Here is a 15,146-nt window from a genome sequence, read left to right on the forward strand (position 1 = left end):
CCCGCGGCGGCACCACCTGGGCTGGTGGGACGGATCGTCGCCCGCGGCGCTTTCGCTGCCGCTTGTGAAGATTTTTATTTGCTTCCGCACAATCACGCCCACGGGCGCTGTGTGCGTGTGTTGGGTTGGCTTTTTTTTTTTTGGCTTTTTTTTTTTTGGCTTTTTTTTTTTTTTTTTACCTCCTTCTTCTTCTGCTGGTGGAAAGCCCTAATTACTGCGATTGCTGATGGACCTTGGAAAGAAGGCTGCACTGGTGCCCCGCTCCGCAGTCGGACACGCTCGGTTTGCGCCGGACAGGGCGGCCGCTCGCCCGCCGCCCCCCGCCAGCTCCGCGGGCCCCCGCGCTCCCCCGGCCGCGGCTCGGGACGATACCGCTCGGCTCCTGCGAGCCAGGATTTTACTTTCGTCTCGCCGTTTCTCCTCCCGCTCCGCTTGGATTACTTGGCTGCTCCCTCTCGGTGATCCCGCGCGATGGAGGTGAGTCCGCGGGGGCTCCGCGCCGCAGGGGCCGCGGGCGCGCAGGGTGGGCTGCGCTCGGCGAGGTGCGGGGCGGCCTCTCCTGCCCTCCTCGGCCAGCGCCGGGTGCTGCTGCCTCTCCGCTCTCACCCACCGCGGAGAGTTCTGCTCCCCACTTGGGAAAAGCTCTTGTATTTTCTGCTTCCTTCCCTTCTCTTTTTAAATTTCCCCCCGAAGAGAGAGGCTGCCCGCCGCAGGGACACTTGCTGGGCTCGCTCTGCCCGCCGCGTCCCGGTGCATCTTTCTGGCAGCGGCTCCTAACGCGAGTTTAAAGACATCTTTCCAAACTTCCCAAAGTTTCCCGAGGAGGATCGCTATGGAGGAGCCCAACGTCGGCGCTAATGGTGGCCTGTACCTTTAAGGAGAACTGGCTGGGGGCCAGCGGAGGACCCGGAGTCAGCCCCCCCCTTCCCCCCCCCCCATTTAATTTTATTCTCAGTTTCTGGAGATTATCACTCTGCATCTGCAGCGGGTCCCGCCTGGGTCAGCGCGGAGGAGCGCGGCTCCTCGGGGTCCCCTTGGCGCTGCGAGGACTCCATGTTGGAAAGGCTGTTGGCTTTTTGTTGTTTGTTTGTTTTTAATTGTCAATTGTATGGTAAATGGGCTGCGCTCGGAGGGTCACGGGGAGTTCAGCGGGGCCGAGGAGCGAGGCTGTCCCCGGGCGCCGAGGGAAGGACACGATGTGCCTTCACCCCCGGGAAAACAGCCCCTCTGCGCCTCCGCTGGGGAGAGCTGGGCCGGGACCCGACCCGTGCCTTTCCCTGCAAACGTGAGACGTGCTCTGGCTCCTCCAAATGGCTGTGAAGGCGCAGCGGGGAGCAGGGGGCGGCCGGGGGGTCCCCGCGGAGCCGCTGCGCCTCCCGCGGTTTACAGCCCCCCGGAGCCGGGCTCTGGATGCCGCCTGCCCGCTGGTAGTGCTCCTAGAAAACCAGATGCCTTCGCAGGCTTTCCAGACACCCCGTGTAAAACAGGATCAGAGGCGATCCCGCGGTGCAGGATCTGTAAAAGCCTCTCTTTTCATCTCGGCAAGGAGCGCGGGCTCCGCATGGGGTGCGTTAAATACCAAAACCCAATCTCCGCGGCCCTACAAAGTTGAGCGCGGTGCCTCACACTCCCCATCTCCAGTGCTCCGTGCTGCTGGGCAGTCTGCCTTTTTTTTTTCTTTTCTTTTTTCTTTTTTTTTTCTTTTTTTTTTTTTTTTTTTTTTTTTTTTACTGTGGGCTTTTTGTGTGTGTTGTTTCTGGTGGTACCTTGTCAGCTGCTGCGTGCGGAAGGGCCGGGCTGGCAGGGCCGGGCTGTCCGCGGCCCGGGCGCAGGTGTCCCCGCAGCCTCGCAGCCCGGCGCGGTGCGCGCAGCGCAGGGGGCGATGGCAGCGGCGCGGCCGTGCCGTCGGAAGGGCAGAGCCGCCGAGCGAGGCCGCCCCCTGTTGGGAGCGAGCCGCCACCGCCGGCCCGGGGGCTTCGAGCTCGGGGGCACCCGGGCCTTGTGGGGACAGAGCGCTTGGACCCTGCCGGCCGCGTCCTGCAGCGGGGACAGCGCTCCGCTCCCGGCTCTGCCCCGCTCCGCTCCCGGCTCTGCCCCACCGGCAGCTCGGCGTGCCCGGGCTGGCTGCTGGGCCGGGCTGATGCACAGCTGTCAGCGTCCCGCAGGGGCACCGGCGTCTCCGACCTCCTTCGGGCTGGGCTCGGGCGCTTTGGTGGCGTTCCTTTGTGACTGTCATTGTTTCAAGAAGTAACACGATGAAAAGAGCCCGGCGCGTTGCGCGCTGTCGGGTGTCGCGGCTTGCCCCGCGCACTCCTCGCTTCGCCTCGTCCCTCGCTCAGCACGCTCTCGGCGTTCGCACCTTTGCCGGGACCGAGCCCCCGTGGGACGGGCGGGCTCTCTCTGCTGCGGGAGACTGGCCCCCATTACCCACCCCCAGCAGCGGGCACCTGGGGGGCTCATCTCCCGCGGCAGGGGATGGATGTTTAACCCGCACGGCGCGGGGAGGCTTCGCCCCAGGGCTGCGGCCCCCGAGCGGTGTCGGGGAGCGGCCCGTGGGGGTCCCCTCGATGCCGCAGCTCCCCCGCGTGTGCCCGGGCAGGTTCCGTGTCCGCCCCGCTGCCAGCGCTCCGCTCCTCCCGGCCGTTGGCAAACAGAAATAAATTAGAATTAAGAACACCTTCAATTCAGCGTTAAGGGCCTTTGGAGAATGAATAGGGAATAGGGAGCCCCCAAGTGTCGAAATGTCCTTTTTTTTTTCTTCTCTTTTTTTTTTTTCCTTCCGAGGGGAGGGGAAATCAACCCCAGGAATGGCTCTAGGGAGAGAGTGAGAGAGTCCCGTGTGAGGACCAGACGGTGATCGCGGGACCTGTCGGGGGAAGCCTTTGACTTCCAGGACGGCAGCCCGGTTGTTGCAGGGTCCGGGTCGGGACGCGGAGCTGCCCCTTGTCGCTCCTGGTACCTCCCCGGCCCGGTAGCGGCCCCGGGGCTGCCGTCGGGGCAGTGCCCGCGGTGCCAGCGCGGAGCTCGGCGGTCGCGGCGGGCGGGAGCCCCGAGGCTGCGCCGCGATGTTTTAGGGGCCGACGGAGCAGGGCAAGGAGCGGCCGCATCATCGCGGGGCGGGAGCCCTCGGGCCCCCGCGGAACCGACCCCTCGAGGCACCGGCCGCGCTCCCTGTCGGGCTCGCTGTGCGAACCTGCGGCCGCCTTTAGCCAGCCGTGAGCCTTCCGTGTCCCCGGCGCGATGGGCAGCGATGGGGTAATGCCCGCGGGTCGCTGCGCCCCGGGGCAGCGGGGCCGGCTCCGGTGTCCGGGCCGTGCCGGGGCGGGGTGCGAGCGGCGGGGCCGGGGCGCAGGGACGGGCGGGCGCCCCGGGAAGGCGGTGTCCGGGGGTGGGGGCTGCGGGGTGGGCTCTGCCCGGTGCCGCGGGAGCTGCGCCTGTGTCTGGCACCAGAGCCTCGGCGCGGAGAAGGGCCGGCGAGGCAGAGTCAAGTTAAAAGGGGCCCGGAGACTTCCGTTGTTTAAACTTGAATGCTCGAAAATGGTCTGAGAAGCAATAAACAATCTGATCCTTTTTCTCCCCCCTCCAGAAATCCAGTGCAGTATTAATCCACGGAGGTGCTGTGGGGACAGTTGGCAGTACAATGGCTTCTCAGTACCTCGTAGTGGCTCTGGCCGTTTTCTCCTCTTTTACCCAGGTTGTAATAGAAGCCAGCTCTTGGTGGTAAGCATCTCGTATCGACTTGCTTTTGGAAGGGGGTGTCAAGATTTGCTTGCTTCAATGTCTCTGTGCTTCTTCTGTACTTTGTTTCTGCGGGAGTGCGGCCGGAGCGAGGCAGCAGGGGAGAAGGTCTGGTTGGAATATGTTCAGTAGAACGGGTCTGTCGAGTGAGGGTAAATGTGCGACATCTCGTCTCGTAAAATATAGTTTTTAGAATGTTTTCTGGTGGATTCTCTATTAATTTTATCATCTTTAAATCACTATAATTGTTTTTCTTTTAAAAGAGATGTTTCAACTCCCTTACGTTAGATGGTTTGCATGTACAAGAGAAAATGCTGATTTGCAAGGAAAAAGTTAAAGTTTCAGTTTGAAGTTTTCTGTAACTGAAATGTTTACAAATATATTTTGTTACAAAGGAGTACGTTTAAATTCCTGCTTTGGCAAATTATCTGTATAGTGTACAATGTTGAGAGCTCTTGAAATAGGTGTTCCTCTGCTTTTTCCAGTGATGCCTTTTGGATTAATAGCTACTTTTTAATTGAAATGTATCATGTGAAGAGCACTTTAAGAATTAAGAAAGCAAAGTTGATTTTGTTTAGAATGAATATACTTGCCTGTATGTTTCTGTGTTGTCATTTGGAAGAAGCTAGACTAGTCTGTAGCAAGTTTCTACTTCTGGCTTGCTAAAGGTTTCCCTATTTGTTTTTAAGAGATCAGACTGAAAAACCCACACTTAAGTATAAAATATGTGTTAAGATAAATTGGGATTTGGAGAGCTTTTTTCATTTTTGCTTTATTTATTTTTCTGGCCTTGCAGTTGTTTGGGGCTTCTGGTTTTTTTACTGTGTCAATTTAAGCTGGTAAAAGACTGCCTAGATGCAAGTCTTCCAAGTCTGTGTCGTACTTCAGTCTCTAAAGTATGGTGATAACCACATGGGTGGAAACTTCTGTTCTGTTCTTAAAACAAAACTTATTTAGGTGTCTGGGGTTTTCCTCACTTGTTAACAAAAACAGGAGTTGTATACTCATGTATAAGATATGTGTCTGGGATTTATAGATTTTTAAAGAATTGGTTTATTTTATTTTGAAGTCTTCTGTTTATTAATGCAACTCTTTCTTTGTGCAGGTCTTTAGGGATGAACCCCATGAACCCCATGAACCCTGTTCAGATGTCAGAGGTGTACATTATAGGAGCCCAGCCCCTGTGCAGCCAGCTAGCAGGGCTTTCCCAAGGACAGAAGAAGCTCTGCCAGTTGTATCAGGACCATATGCAGTTCATTGGAGAGGGTGCAAAGACGGGCATTAAGGAGTGCCAGTATCAATTCAGACACAGAAGATGGAACTGCAGCACTGTGGACAACAACTCTGTTTTTGGCAGAGTCATGCAGATAGGTAGGAAGCAACGTCTTTATGATTAAACTCTTGTCTGAGGATATGTATGGCACACACTGTTCTGCACTTGAATCTCTTGCCAGGTTCTTACTGAGTACTGTATACAATCAAGTGTTTCTAAAAGTTGGCAAAGGAGCTGGATTATTTTTAGCTGGAGGTGATTTCCCACCACTGTCCAGCCATATGTCTTGGAAAACAAAGTAGGAATATATATTTGCATATGGGAATAGGGGAGAGAGGAAAATGAGGCCCTGAAATCTCTTTTTTAGAGAACCTGAGACAAAACGAAGGCAACCTACAAGAATTAAAACCAGCAGCGTCTTGTAAAATTAAAGATGTCCATGTCTAGTTCCAAAGTTAGCAGCTGGATAATAAATCGCTCTTGGTCTAGAGGTTAACTGAAAATTGCTGCTCTGTCGATTAGTGTTTATAGGCAATTCCTCCTTGCTTATTTCCAGATACAGTGTTTTTTTTCTCTCTTTTTTAGGAAAACAGATTTATTTTTAAATTACTGAAGCAGGGTAATTTTCATGAGATGAGTTCTATCATGGTAAAATGTGTGATTCTCCTTGTAACTGACATTTGATGGAATCATGTCCATGGTGAAGGACAGATTCTTGTTTAAATCTTACCACAATTTGGTGGACGCCCAACCTTTCCCCTGTCAGATCCTCTCTGAAATGGCCTTCTCCAGTGCTCATGTGCTGCCTGACTTTATAAGCATTTGAGGACCTCATAGTATTTTAAAGTCCTTGGCAAAATTGTAACCAGTGCTGTTGAAGGGGTCCATGGTGAAACCTTCCTCTGGCTTTCTCGAGGCAGATTGCTGATTTTGTGTAATCAACTGAAAAACGCCTACTTTTCTGGGTGACACTCGTGATGCTTTAAGTAGTGAGCAGTACACTGGCAAATGCAGCACTGCTTTTTAGTTGGGGTTGTAAAGCAAAGCTTTTATGGCAGTGTTTTTCTGTCCTGCTTTAGAAAAAGAAAAAGTTTTAAAATTGGTTTCAGTCTGGGTTTGTCTGTAAATGGGCTGACTCCAGTTAAAGTTGAAGGAATGCATCAATTCACATTTGGTCTCAGTTTTTGTTAAAAGACGTTTTTATTTGGAGATTGTCAGACAAATAGAAAAAAATCTATTGCATGGAAGTACCGAATTGGAACATTTGATTTTAGATAAACAACCTTCCCTAGGCTTTATAAAGCACAGTGTTAACCCTCCATAGAGTTTGGGTTTTTTTTTACCTTACCCAAGCAAAAGTCTAAAAACATGAAAGCAAGCTTCTTCTGTACACCTCTCTGTTCTAGTCTAAAAAATGTCAGAAAATTAATCTGTTTAAAGTTTAGGCCTTCATCCTTCAGCCCTTATTTATTATCCAAGCAAGTGAAAATTAGCTCAGGGGGACTGTTGGTGTGAAGGAGTGCACAGGATGGGGCCTGTGATTTGTGGTGTCTGTCTCTGGAATCGATATTTCTGCCCTCCCCAAGTATGACAGATCTATTTAAAGGTGGCTCCTTTCAAGTTAAATAACTTTGCCGCACCCTTTTGCTGGATATGACTGTATTAGCTGATGTCTACACAGCAATTCATCATGTAATTAAGCCACTTACTCTAATTGCAGATGGAAGCAGGGTTAATAGCCATATTCAGGAGTGAGAGCATGAAGAGTGTGTTCAGTGAGAGCAAGAAGGAGGTGTAGCAGCTGTAGTATTTCGTGCTGACCCTCAGTAATGACCAGTTGGTGTTCCCCTGTGTGGAGGGAAGAGTGGGCACTTTCAGAGCCTGGTCCCATTGGTTTCAGCCTGCCACGGGCTGTGTGAGGGGCTGTCAGATGCCCTTGCTGCCAGCAGTGCAGGGTGCAGGCTCTGAGTGCCCATTGTGTGGGAGGTTTTGCCTCGTGCCCTTGGTTGCGCCCCAGAGAGTTCCCGGGCACGGCACAGCCACGGCCCCGTGTGTCAATGGACAGTCTTTCTTCCAGGATTTACCCTGCAGTTAGCTAAAGCTGTACAAATAAACCTGCCCTTGGGTTTGGAAACTTGCTCTGTGGCTTATTGAACTGTAAAGTTTTAGGGCCCGTGTTCTGCTCTGCTCTCCTCGGGTGCTGGTTCCCAGGTCAGGCCACGGTGCTCGCTGCCATCTCCCGGCTTTGTGCCCAGCCCTGTGCAGGCTGCACATGGGCTTTGCTAAGTGCTAACAGGAAACAAAATCACTGGATCCTCCCCCTACAGCTCTGTGTGGTTGGGGTCCAGCTTATTCTGCCTTCAGCCTGATGTTGAATGCTTTTAAAATCCAAGACAAAGAACATTTTGTATCTTATGTTCAGGTATAAAAAAAAAAAAGGTTCTGTTCTTGCAGACTTATTCAGATGGAGTGTAAAGCTCAGCGCCCTGCTCTGTGGGTGGCTTCCTACAGTGTGTGTATATTGAACAGTTCCATTTCTATGTTTTATATATATGGGAGAGAGGGGACTCGAACGTGTTTGGAATGTGTGTTTGCTTGCCATGGCTACAATAGAGAGAAATCCTGGACTGTGGGAAAAGACAGATATGTTTGACAGTGAAGGAAAGCACAGTTGTGCCTAAAGACTGAAAAAAGAAGGGAAAAAAAGAAAACTCAGAGTAACTCATCCGTGTGGAGCCATCACTCTTAATGTGTTCCTGGGGTCGATGGCTTGAGGCAGTGTTGGCTTGAAGTGCACTTCAGCAGCTGATGCTATTTTATAATTTGCCTAAATGCTCAAGGAGGGAACTTGCAGGGCAACTCTCCTTCCTGTACCCAAGCCTTTCCTTCTCCTTCCCACTGAGAGTAAGTTCTTTAAAATTTGTTCCAGGTTAATAATGAAAACGAGTCAAAAATAGTCAGCTTTATGAGTTTAAATCCCACAATAAGGGGCAGAGTTAACCATGAGAAAGCATGAGTTAACTAAACATGCAAAAGAACAAAAATGGAATGGAAGAGGCGAGTCCTGTGGTCCAAAGCAGACCACGTTTCTTTCCTCTCAATATAGTGGAAATTTTGCTTAAGGAATTAATCCAAAAATGTGTGTTACAGAGCAAAGGGGAACATTAAAATCTGTATGAGGTTCCCCCTGCTATAGTTTGCAGTAGATGCAAGGCTTAAGTCACCACATAAAGCCAATGTTTTTTTAACTGAAAATGCTACTCCTGTAACCCTTTATACCCACAATTCTTGTAGATATTTCCAAGAGCAGGTGTCTGTGAGTATAGACCATTGATTGTAAGGTAGCAAAGTGCTTCTGATCTTTCTTAAGTCTCATCTTTCCTAACATAATATTTCTGATTTTTCCCATTTAAACCCAGCATCTAGTACTAAAATCAATCCAGTGGATGACAGCTGTTGTATTAACAAAGCTGCTCTGATCATGGTGTCATCTTGATGTTAAATATGAACCAGACTTCAAATTATTTATGTTTCAGAAGTGCTTGAAAGCTCCTATTAGATTTGACCTGTCATGATACATCTTGTACAAAGAGATTCTGCCTAAAATGTTGCTGTGTAAATATATATGATTTGCCCAAAACACAGCCTCTTAACATCCTAGTTTTTAAAGGTCATGATGTTCCCTAAGTAAAATCACGTAAAACCAAGACTAAAAACTAGCTTGATCTATTGATTAGACTAAAGATTAGGAATAAAACTTAAATCATATAAACAGAAAAAAAAATATTTAGTCTATTCTTAGTCATTCCAAGAATCTTTCTTGGAAACGACCCATTGGGATGCTGTCTCTTAAGGAGAAAAACAAACTTCAAGTGTTGCTCTCTGGTGCAAGTTTTGTGTTTGTCTATCTGCAAGGTCTGCTAGTTGTACTCAGAACTTGTGGCACCCTTGGAAAAGTGATTGGGGAAGCCAGACACTTAATGAGGTGGGATCTGATTCTGTCAATAGGATGGTATGTGGCCATGTCTTACATTATGGGTATTGTAACTTTTTCTTAACGAAAGCTGGAAACTTGAGGTTTTCCATTTCCATTTAAGGGCACCAGATGCAGGAGAAAACCTTCAAGGCCACCTTGTGCCAAGGGTTTTTTCTTCCCTGTAATTTGTAAAAATGATTGTCCATGGGCTCCCTTGCCATATTCACAAGAGCTGAAGTGGTGGATAATAACCAGCACAGGTTGTTGTTAGTTTTAAATAGTCTCCTCCAGAAGTGTCTGGCTAATGTGTAGGGTGAAAAGTTGTGCGTTATTCTGCTGCGCATTTCTTTTGATACTGGGACACTTCATAAATTGCTTGAACTTTAAATAAATTGGAATAAGTGGGTGAAGTGCATCAATCACGTTTGAAAAGTAGTAATTTAAGAACCAGACTTTTAAAAGTTGTATTTAACATCTCTTTCTTCTGAAGGACAGGGAGCCTGTTACCCTTCCCTCCCCTCACTCGCAGGCATGGCTGCTTTGTTCCCGCTGGCCTCATGGCCCTGACCCACCTACACTCTGCACTTTCATCCAGGTGCTCACCAGCATGAAAGAGAAGTGATTTCTGCTCTTGACAAACTGTGTGTGCTCACATGGCTTGGCTTGGCTTGGCTTGGCTTGGCTTGGCTCTTTCAGAGTGAGGATGTTTTGGGCAGCGTGGTTCAGGTTACTCTGCTTTTTACCGTGTGCGTGAACTTGGTGGCTCTGGAGAGCCTTGGTCCTGCCGGCCCATCAGGGGATACTCACAGGGGAGGGAGTGGTGGCTGTGCCCTAACCCCGCTTGTGTCTCCGTGCAGGCAGCCGGGAGACGGCGTTCACCTACGCGGTGAGCGCGGCCGGCGTGGTCAACGCCATGAGCCGCGCGTGCCGGGAGGGCGAGCTGTCCTCGTGCGGCTGCAGCCGCGCCGCGCGGCCCAAGGACCTGCCCCGGGACTGGCTGTGGGGCGGCTGCGGCGACAACATCGAGTACGGCTACCGCTTCGCCAAGGAGTTCGTGGACGCGCGCGAGCGCGAGCGTGTTTACCAGCGAGGCTCCTACGAGAGCGCGCGCATCATGATGAACCTGCACAACAACGAGGCCGGCAGAAGAGTGAGTGTCTGCGCCGCAGCGTGTCCCCACACGCTCCTCCTGTCCCTTCTTTTTGGGGAAAACGTGGTTCAGCAGGGCACAGAGCAGCCACCATGGCTTGTCTTTGGTTTGACGCACAAAATGAGAAAACGGCAAACACGGGGTGTGGGTGGGGAGTGCATGGGTTGGTGTTGCTTTTGGTTGTCTGACAGTCCTGTTGCTTTCCTCACGGGGAGGCTGGGACCAAAGCGTTGTGTTTCCCTCTGTATTGTTTCATGAGAAATGCCCTGCTCGCTGTGGGTTCTCTGTAGAACAGAATTTTATTAGTTGGTATTTCCAACCAGGACAGTGTGTGTTGGAAGGAAGAGGGGTGTGCTGGGCTTCCCAGGCTGGAATTGTGCCACAAGATTGTTCTGACTTTTTTTCTTTGCCTGGTTTAAGAGTATGGGAAAAGCTTCTCTTTGCTATTAGAAAACATGGCCTTCTGTGGTTGAACATGTCTTCATGGTTTCTTTAATCTCCAAAATGCTTTAAATGAATGGGTGTAAACTTTTTTTTAATAGTCTGAATATAAAGAGCCAAAATCATTATTTTCCTAGAGCTTGAAGTGCCAACAATAGTCAGCTGAGACTTTGCACTTGCGCTCTAAGGTGAAGAAGAATGAAAGATAATTGAAAATTAATAGTATTTAAATGTAAGAGGAGAGTGTCTGAGAGCAATGGACAGGCCAGTTACTATTAGGAAGAAGAAAAATGACACTTTCACAGTTGCTTACGGAGACTTGAGGAGTTTTTTCCTTCCTCAGCCTCATCTGTGCAGTGCCATTTGGCAGTGTTAAGACTCTGTAACTGCTGGGTGGAAGCTGTCTACAGTATCATCTAATGTGTCAGACCCCAGGATTTTTGGGGCAGTGTCAACACTGACTCTTATTTTATTTGTACAGGGCAAATGACTGAGGTTTCCCTGCCAAAGCTTTGTAAAGAGGATATTGCTATGCAGCTCTGACTCCCACCCATAGGTGTTTGGGGGTTTCTTCTTGGATGAAGTCTCTCTTCCAGAGCAGTATTTGGGATAGGAGGAGGATGCCGAGCCAAGAGTAGACAATCAGCTGCAGCTGAGCCAGGAGCAAGAGGAATCTTAACTCTTTCCCTAATTGCAGCCTCAAGCAGAGATCAATAGGGACAGTAACTCAGATAGAAAATAAGGAGATGTTTTACATTTCTCAATGAAACAGCAAAATCCTTTGCTGGCGTGAGAGCAAATTCCTAAAATTTGAGTGCAGCCTGAGTGATGCTGCTGTCTGGGCTGGGTGTGCTGTTGTGGCTGTCTCTGCTGTGGGGAGAGGCTGGTGAGACTCTCCTCTTCCTTCTCCTCCTCCTCCTCATCCTCCTGGCTCTTTGGGGTGCTGGGGGTGCATGGGTGTGTCAGCTGACTCGTCATTCTCACTGAATAGGAGGAGGGGAGGGGATGCGAAGCAGAATACTGTGGAGGGGCTGGTGGGAATGCGGTGGAGGGCAGGAGATGAGGGGTATAAACACTCCACAGCTGTGCTGGGCTTTGATCATGGTTCCTGCTTCTCTCCCCGACTCTGCAGACGGTGTACAACCTGGCTGACGTGGCCTGTAAGTGCCACGGCGTCTCCGGCTCGTGCAGCCTCAAGACCTGCTGGCTGCAGCTCGCCGACTTCCGCAAGGTGGGCGACGCCCTGAAGGAGAAATACGACAGCGCCGCCGCCATGAAGCTCAACAGCCGGGGCAAGCTGGTGCAGGTGAACAGCCGCTTCAACGCGCCCACCATCCACGACCTGGTGTACATCGACCCCAGCCCCGACTACTGCGTGCGCAACGAGAGCACGGGCTCCCTGGGCACCCAGGGCCGCCTGTGCAATAAGACCTCGGAGGGCATGGACGGCTGTGAACTCATGTGCTGCGGCCGGGGCTACGACCAGTTCAAGACGGTGCAGCGAGAGCGCTGCCACTGCAAGTTCCACTGGTGCTGCTACGTGAAATGCAAGTTGTGCACAGAGATTGTGGACCAGTTTGTGTGCAAATAGGGCACGGACGAGGTGGGAGGAGCTGCAGCCGCCTGCCAGCAAAGGGGTGCAGGCCCCTCTCCCTTTCAGCAGGACTATCTCCACTTTATTTATAGAGTCCAAGGAGTTTTCGTCTTCTTTTAAGAAAATTAAAAATAAATAAAAAAAAGGAAATAAAAAAAAGGGCGGGGAAGGAAAAGAAAAAAAGAAAGAAAAAAGGAAAATATAAAGGTTGCAAAGAGAAGTGCCTGGAAACCCTCTCTGCGTCCATCCCAGAACTGTGTGAGGCTTATATTTTTGGCAATAATGGGGGAGAATCTGAGAATATTTATTTTACAAAGTTAAAAAAAAAAATGACTTTTCTTATGAACAGTAGAGTAGTTTGAGGGGAAAAGCCGACATATCCTAATTTAGATCCATGGAACGTAATACACGTGCAGTAGACAGAGCAACCATGTAATGTGCTTGGGGTGTTAGAGCCATCCTTATGGATGTGAAGAACACACAGAGCTGTCCATGACTTTTAGGTTCAGACACTAGGAGTTCCTAGAGTAGGGTGTATAAAGCTGTTCAGTGCATGTAGGGCTCTGTAAATAAGGGGTATGTTCATCACAAGGGCAAAGAGCAAAGGATCAGAAAGGCTTCAACTGCGCTATCCCCGAGTCACCGGGGCTGGTTCCAGAATCGAGCAAGACAGGAAAAAAAAAACCCAGAAAAAAAAAAATCTGCCTTGGTGAATAATAAAGATATTCTTCAAGGCAGAGCTTGGCCTCATCAGCCCATTGTGACGTTCGGGTGTCTCGTGTGCCGCAGCAGCGCGTCCCCGGGCCGGCTGCCCGCAGCACTGGGGCTGGGCAATGCTCACACACAGCTTTGCTTTCCCAGCCTGCAAAGCCCATGGAAGGGAGAGTTCCCCACATTTGAAAATGCCTTAAAATGGTGTAAGAGCTGGCTGTCTTTCAAAACACAGCTTGACAAATAACTCCTCTAATTTTATGTGAGAAAATAAATCATTAGATATCCGCTCTTGGAATGACTGATTTTTATTTTTTTCGCAGATTTTGGGAACGCTTTCACTCAAGGAGGCAGTAGTTTCATATTTTAATAACATTAACTGACTATTATAGTTCAATGAAAGGTTGCAGCAATACCAAATTTATCATCCTATGTCTTTAATACACATACTTTAGATTATATACTGCAGGTATACACTATACAACTGTTCAGACTATACTCGAGCAGTTACTTATATATGGGAGAGCTGTGGTCTCTGGTGTCTGCTACTTCAAAGCTTTTTGTACATATATATTTTAATGATTTAGAAAAAAATAAAACATCTAAATTAAAGGGGTAGTTCATCCCTTATTTTCTTTTTCAGATCTCTTCAGGTGTTTAGATTGATTCTAAGCTTTTGGTGGGTTTTTATTTTTAATTATTATTTTTTAAAGAACTTGTAGCATTCAGAAGTTTTAAGGATAATCACAAAGAAGTAAGCCTCTTCCCAATTTCAGGACTTCCTTGGGTGGTTGGTAGAGGCAGCACCCTGCACTTGAATTGATACCAGTCTGGAGATCACTTCTATTCCACCCTCACATTAAGGGCATTATTGATTATTGCTGAAAGGAGACACCTTCCAACTCCAAAATGTGCTGCATTCGGCCCTTGCTTTTCAGTTTTTGAACAGAGAATTGTTATTTGTCAAACAATACGTGTTCCCCCCATGCTGTGTAGCTACACAGGGTTTCATCTTTGGTTCAGATGCCACTTTCCAACTCAGTCCCATCCTACAAGTTAAAGAAAATGGTTTTGAAGGTACCAAGTGAAGAAAACTTTTCACTTTAGCCTAGTTGTACTAAAGCCTTGACTTTCACAAGCCTTTAAGCTGTATCATTAAATTCATCTTGATCATTTATCAGCTTCTTAATGGCGCTTTATTGCTCTTAATTTATTGTACAAGGACATATTTACCCCTCATCTTCAGATGTTTGAAAAGAATATCTTTAAAGTAAGAGAAATAAATAAAGCACTAATTCATTGAATATGTCACTTTGGTTTTTATTGTACAAAAACCATGATCTTTTTTTTCATTTGCTGAATCACCTCATGTTCCTTTTTAGTGACTTCTGTCTGAGCAGAATTGAATCTCATGATCCTAGCTATTAAAACCCTATTTAATGTAAAATATTTTACCTGTCATTCAGATATGTAAATCTTCTATGTCCTTTCCTCTGTTCTGTACATTTAATGTACATATTTCTGTCTTGTGTGATTTGTATATTTCACTGGTTAAAAAAAAAGAAAGGATTATGCCATAATTGAAGATAGACTATAAAAATAAAACTTTGGTTGTATATTGGGAAGTGGTTTTAATTATCTTTCAGAGAAGGGTTTGTTAAGACAATGAGCAGAGTTGATTTTTAAATTTATTACATGGTAAAACAGGGATGTGTTTGTTGGCCAAACATACAAAGTACATTTTGAAGTTTTATTTCAATATTAAGAAGACTTACAGATAAAAGGGGAAAAAACCCCAAAACCAAAAAACACACCAAAAAATCCACTCAGAAACTGTGACTCTGAGCTAGGCAGCATTTTAGAGATGGGCAACTACTAAATTGCCAGTGGACAGCGAGCTGGGTTGTTCCCTGTGTGTTTATGGCTTGCAGGGCTGCCTGCAGGGGTTTGGGGCAGCAGGACCTGGGGTGAGCGAAGGTTTCCAAGAGGAAAAGCCCTCGGTGCTGGGTTGGTGTGCTCTGGGTGTGGGGATGGTTTCCCCACATGGCTGTGACCACCCTGGTGCAGCTGCAAGGTGGAAACTCTCCAGAAACTGAGTACAAATGAAGGGAAGAATCCTTTAAAAAAAGCCAGGAAGGCAAAGTGCAATGAAGGATGAATGAAGTATTCGTATTAAGGAGGTAAAACAGAAAACAAAAATTAATATGAACCCCAAGCTTTCTGTTTTGCCACTGGCTTGTCTTTGAACTGATTTCTTAAGTAA

The 15,146-nt window shown here is 48.5% G+C and overlaps 2 protein-coding genes across 3 annotated transcripts; one reads left to right on the plus strand and one right to left on the minus strand.

The window, feature by feature from the left end:
- Window positions 1-162: 162 nt before the first annotated feature.
- Window positions 163-12,914, plus strand: WNT5A (Wnt family member 5A). 2 transcript variants are annotated; one of them, XM_074549893.1, is made up of 5 exons: window positions 163-477; window positions 3,587-3,720; window positions 4,844-5,109; window positions 9,845-10,137; window positions 11,711-12,914. In XM_074549893.1, exons 1-5 carry the CDS (start codon window positions 472-474, stop codon window positions 12,167-12,169), a joined length of 1,158 nt encoding a protein of 385 aa, XP_074405994.1. In that variant the 5' UTR covers window positions 163-471; the 3' UTR covers window positions 12,170-12,914. The 2 variants fall into 2 exon arrangements, with proteins under 2 accessions (XP_074405994.1, XP_074405993.1); XM_074549892.1 differs by lacking the exon at window positions 163-477 and adding an exon at window positions 3,097-3,255.
- On the minus strand, window positions 966-2,733 carry LOC141730645 (uncharacterized). The gene has a single exon (XM_074549894.1). It carries the CDS (start codon window positions 2,234-2,236, stop codon window positions 1,601-1,603), a length of 636 nt encoding a protein of 211 aa, XP_074405995.1. The 5' UTR covers window positions 2,237-2,733; the 3' UTR covers window positions 966-1,600.
- Window positions 12,915-15,146: the final 2,232 nt, after the last annotated feature.

This window comes from Zonotrichia albicollis, chromosome 12, assembly GCF_047830755.1.
Source record: "Zonotrichia albicollis isolate bZonAlb1 chromosome 12, bZonAlb1.hap1, whole genome shotgun sequence".
Taxonomy (NCBI): Eukaryota; Metazoa; Chordata; class Aves; order Passeriformes; family Passerellidae; genus Zonotrichia; species Zonotrichia albicollis.

Coding starts and splice junctions, on each gene's coding strand:
- LOC141730645 (XM_074549894.1), bottom strand. CDS start 2,236: ATGACAGTCACAAAGGAACGCCACCAAAGCGCCCGAGCCCAGCCCGAA.
- WNT5A (XM_074549892.1), top strand. Junction 5,110..9,844: donor TGGCAGAGTCATGCAGATAG/GTAGGAAGCAAC, acceptor GTCTCCGTGCAG/GCAGCCGGGAGACGGCGTTC. Junction 10,138..11,710: donor ACAACGAGGCCGGCAGAAGA/GTGAGTGTCTGC, acceptor CCGACTCTGCAG/ACGGTGTACAACCTGGCTGA.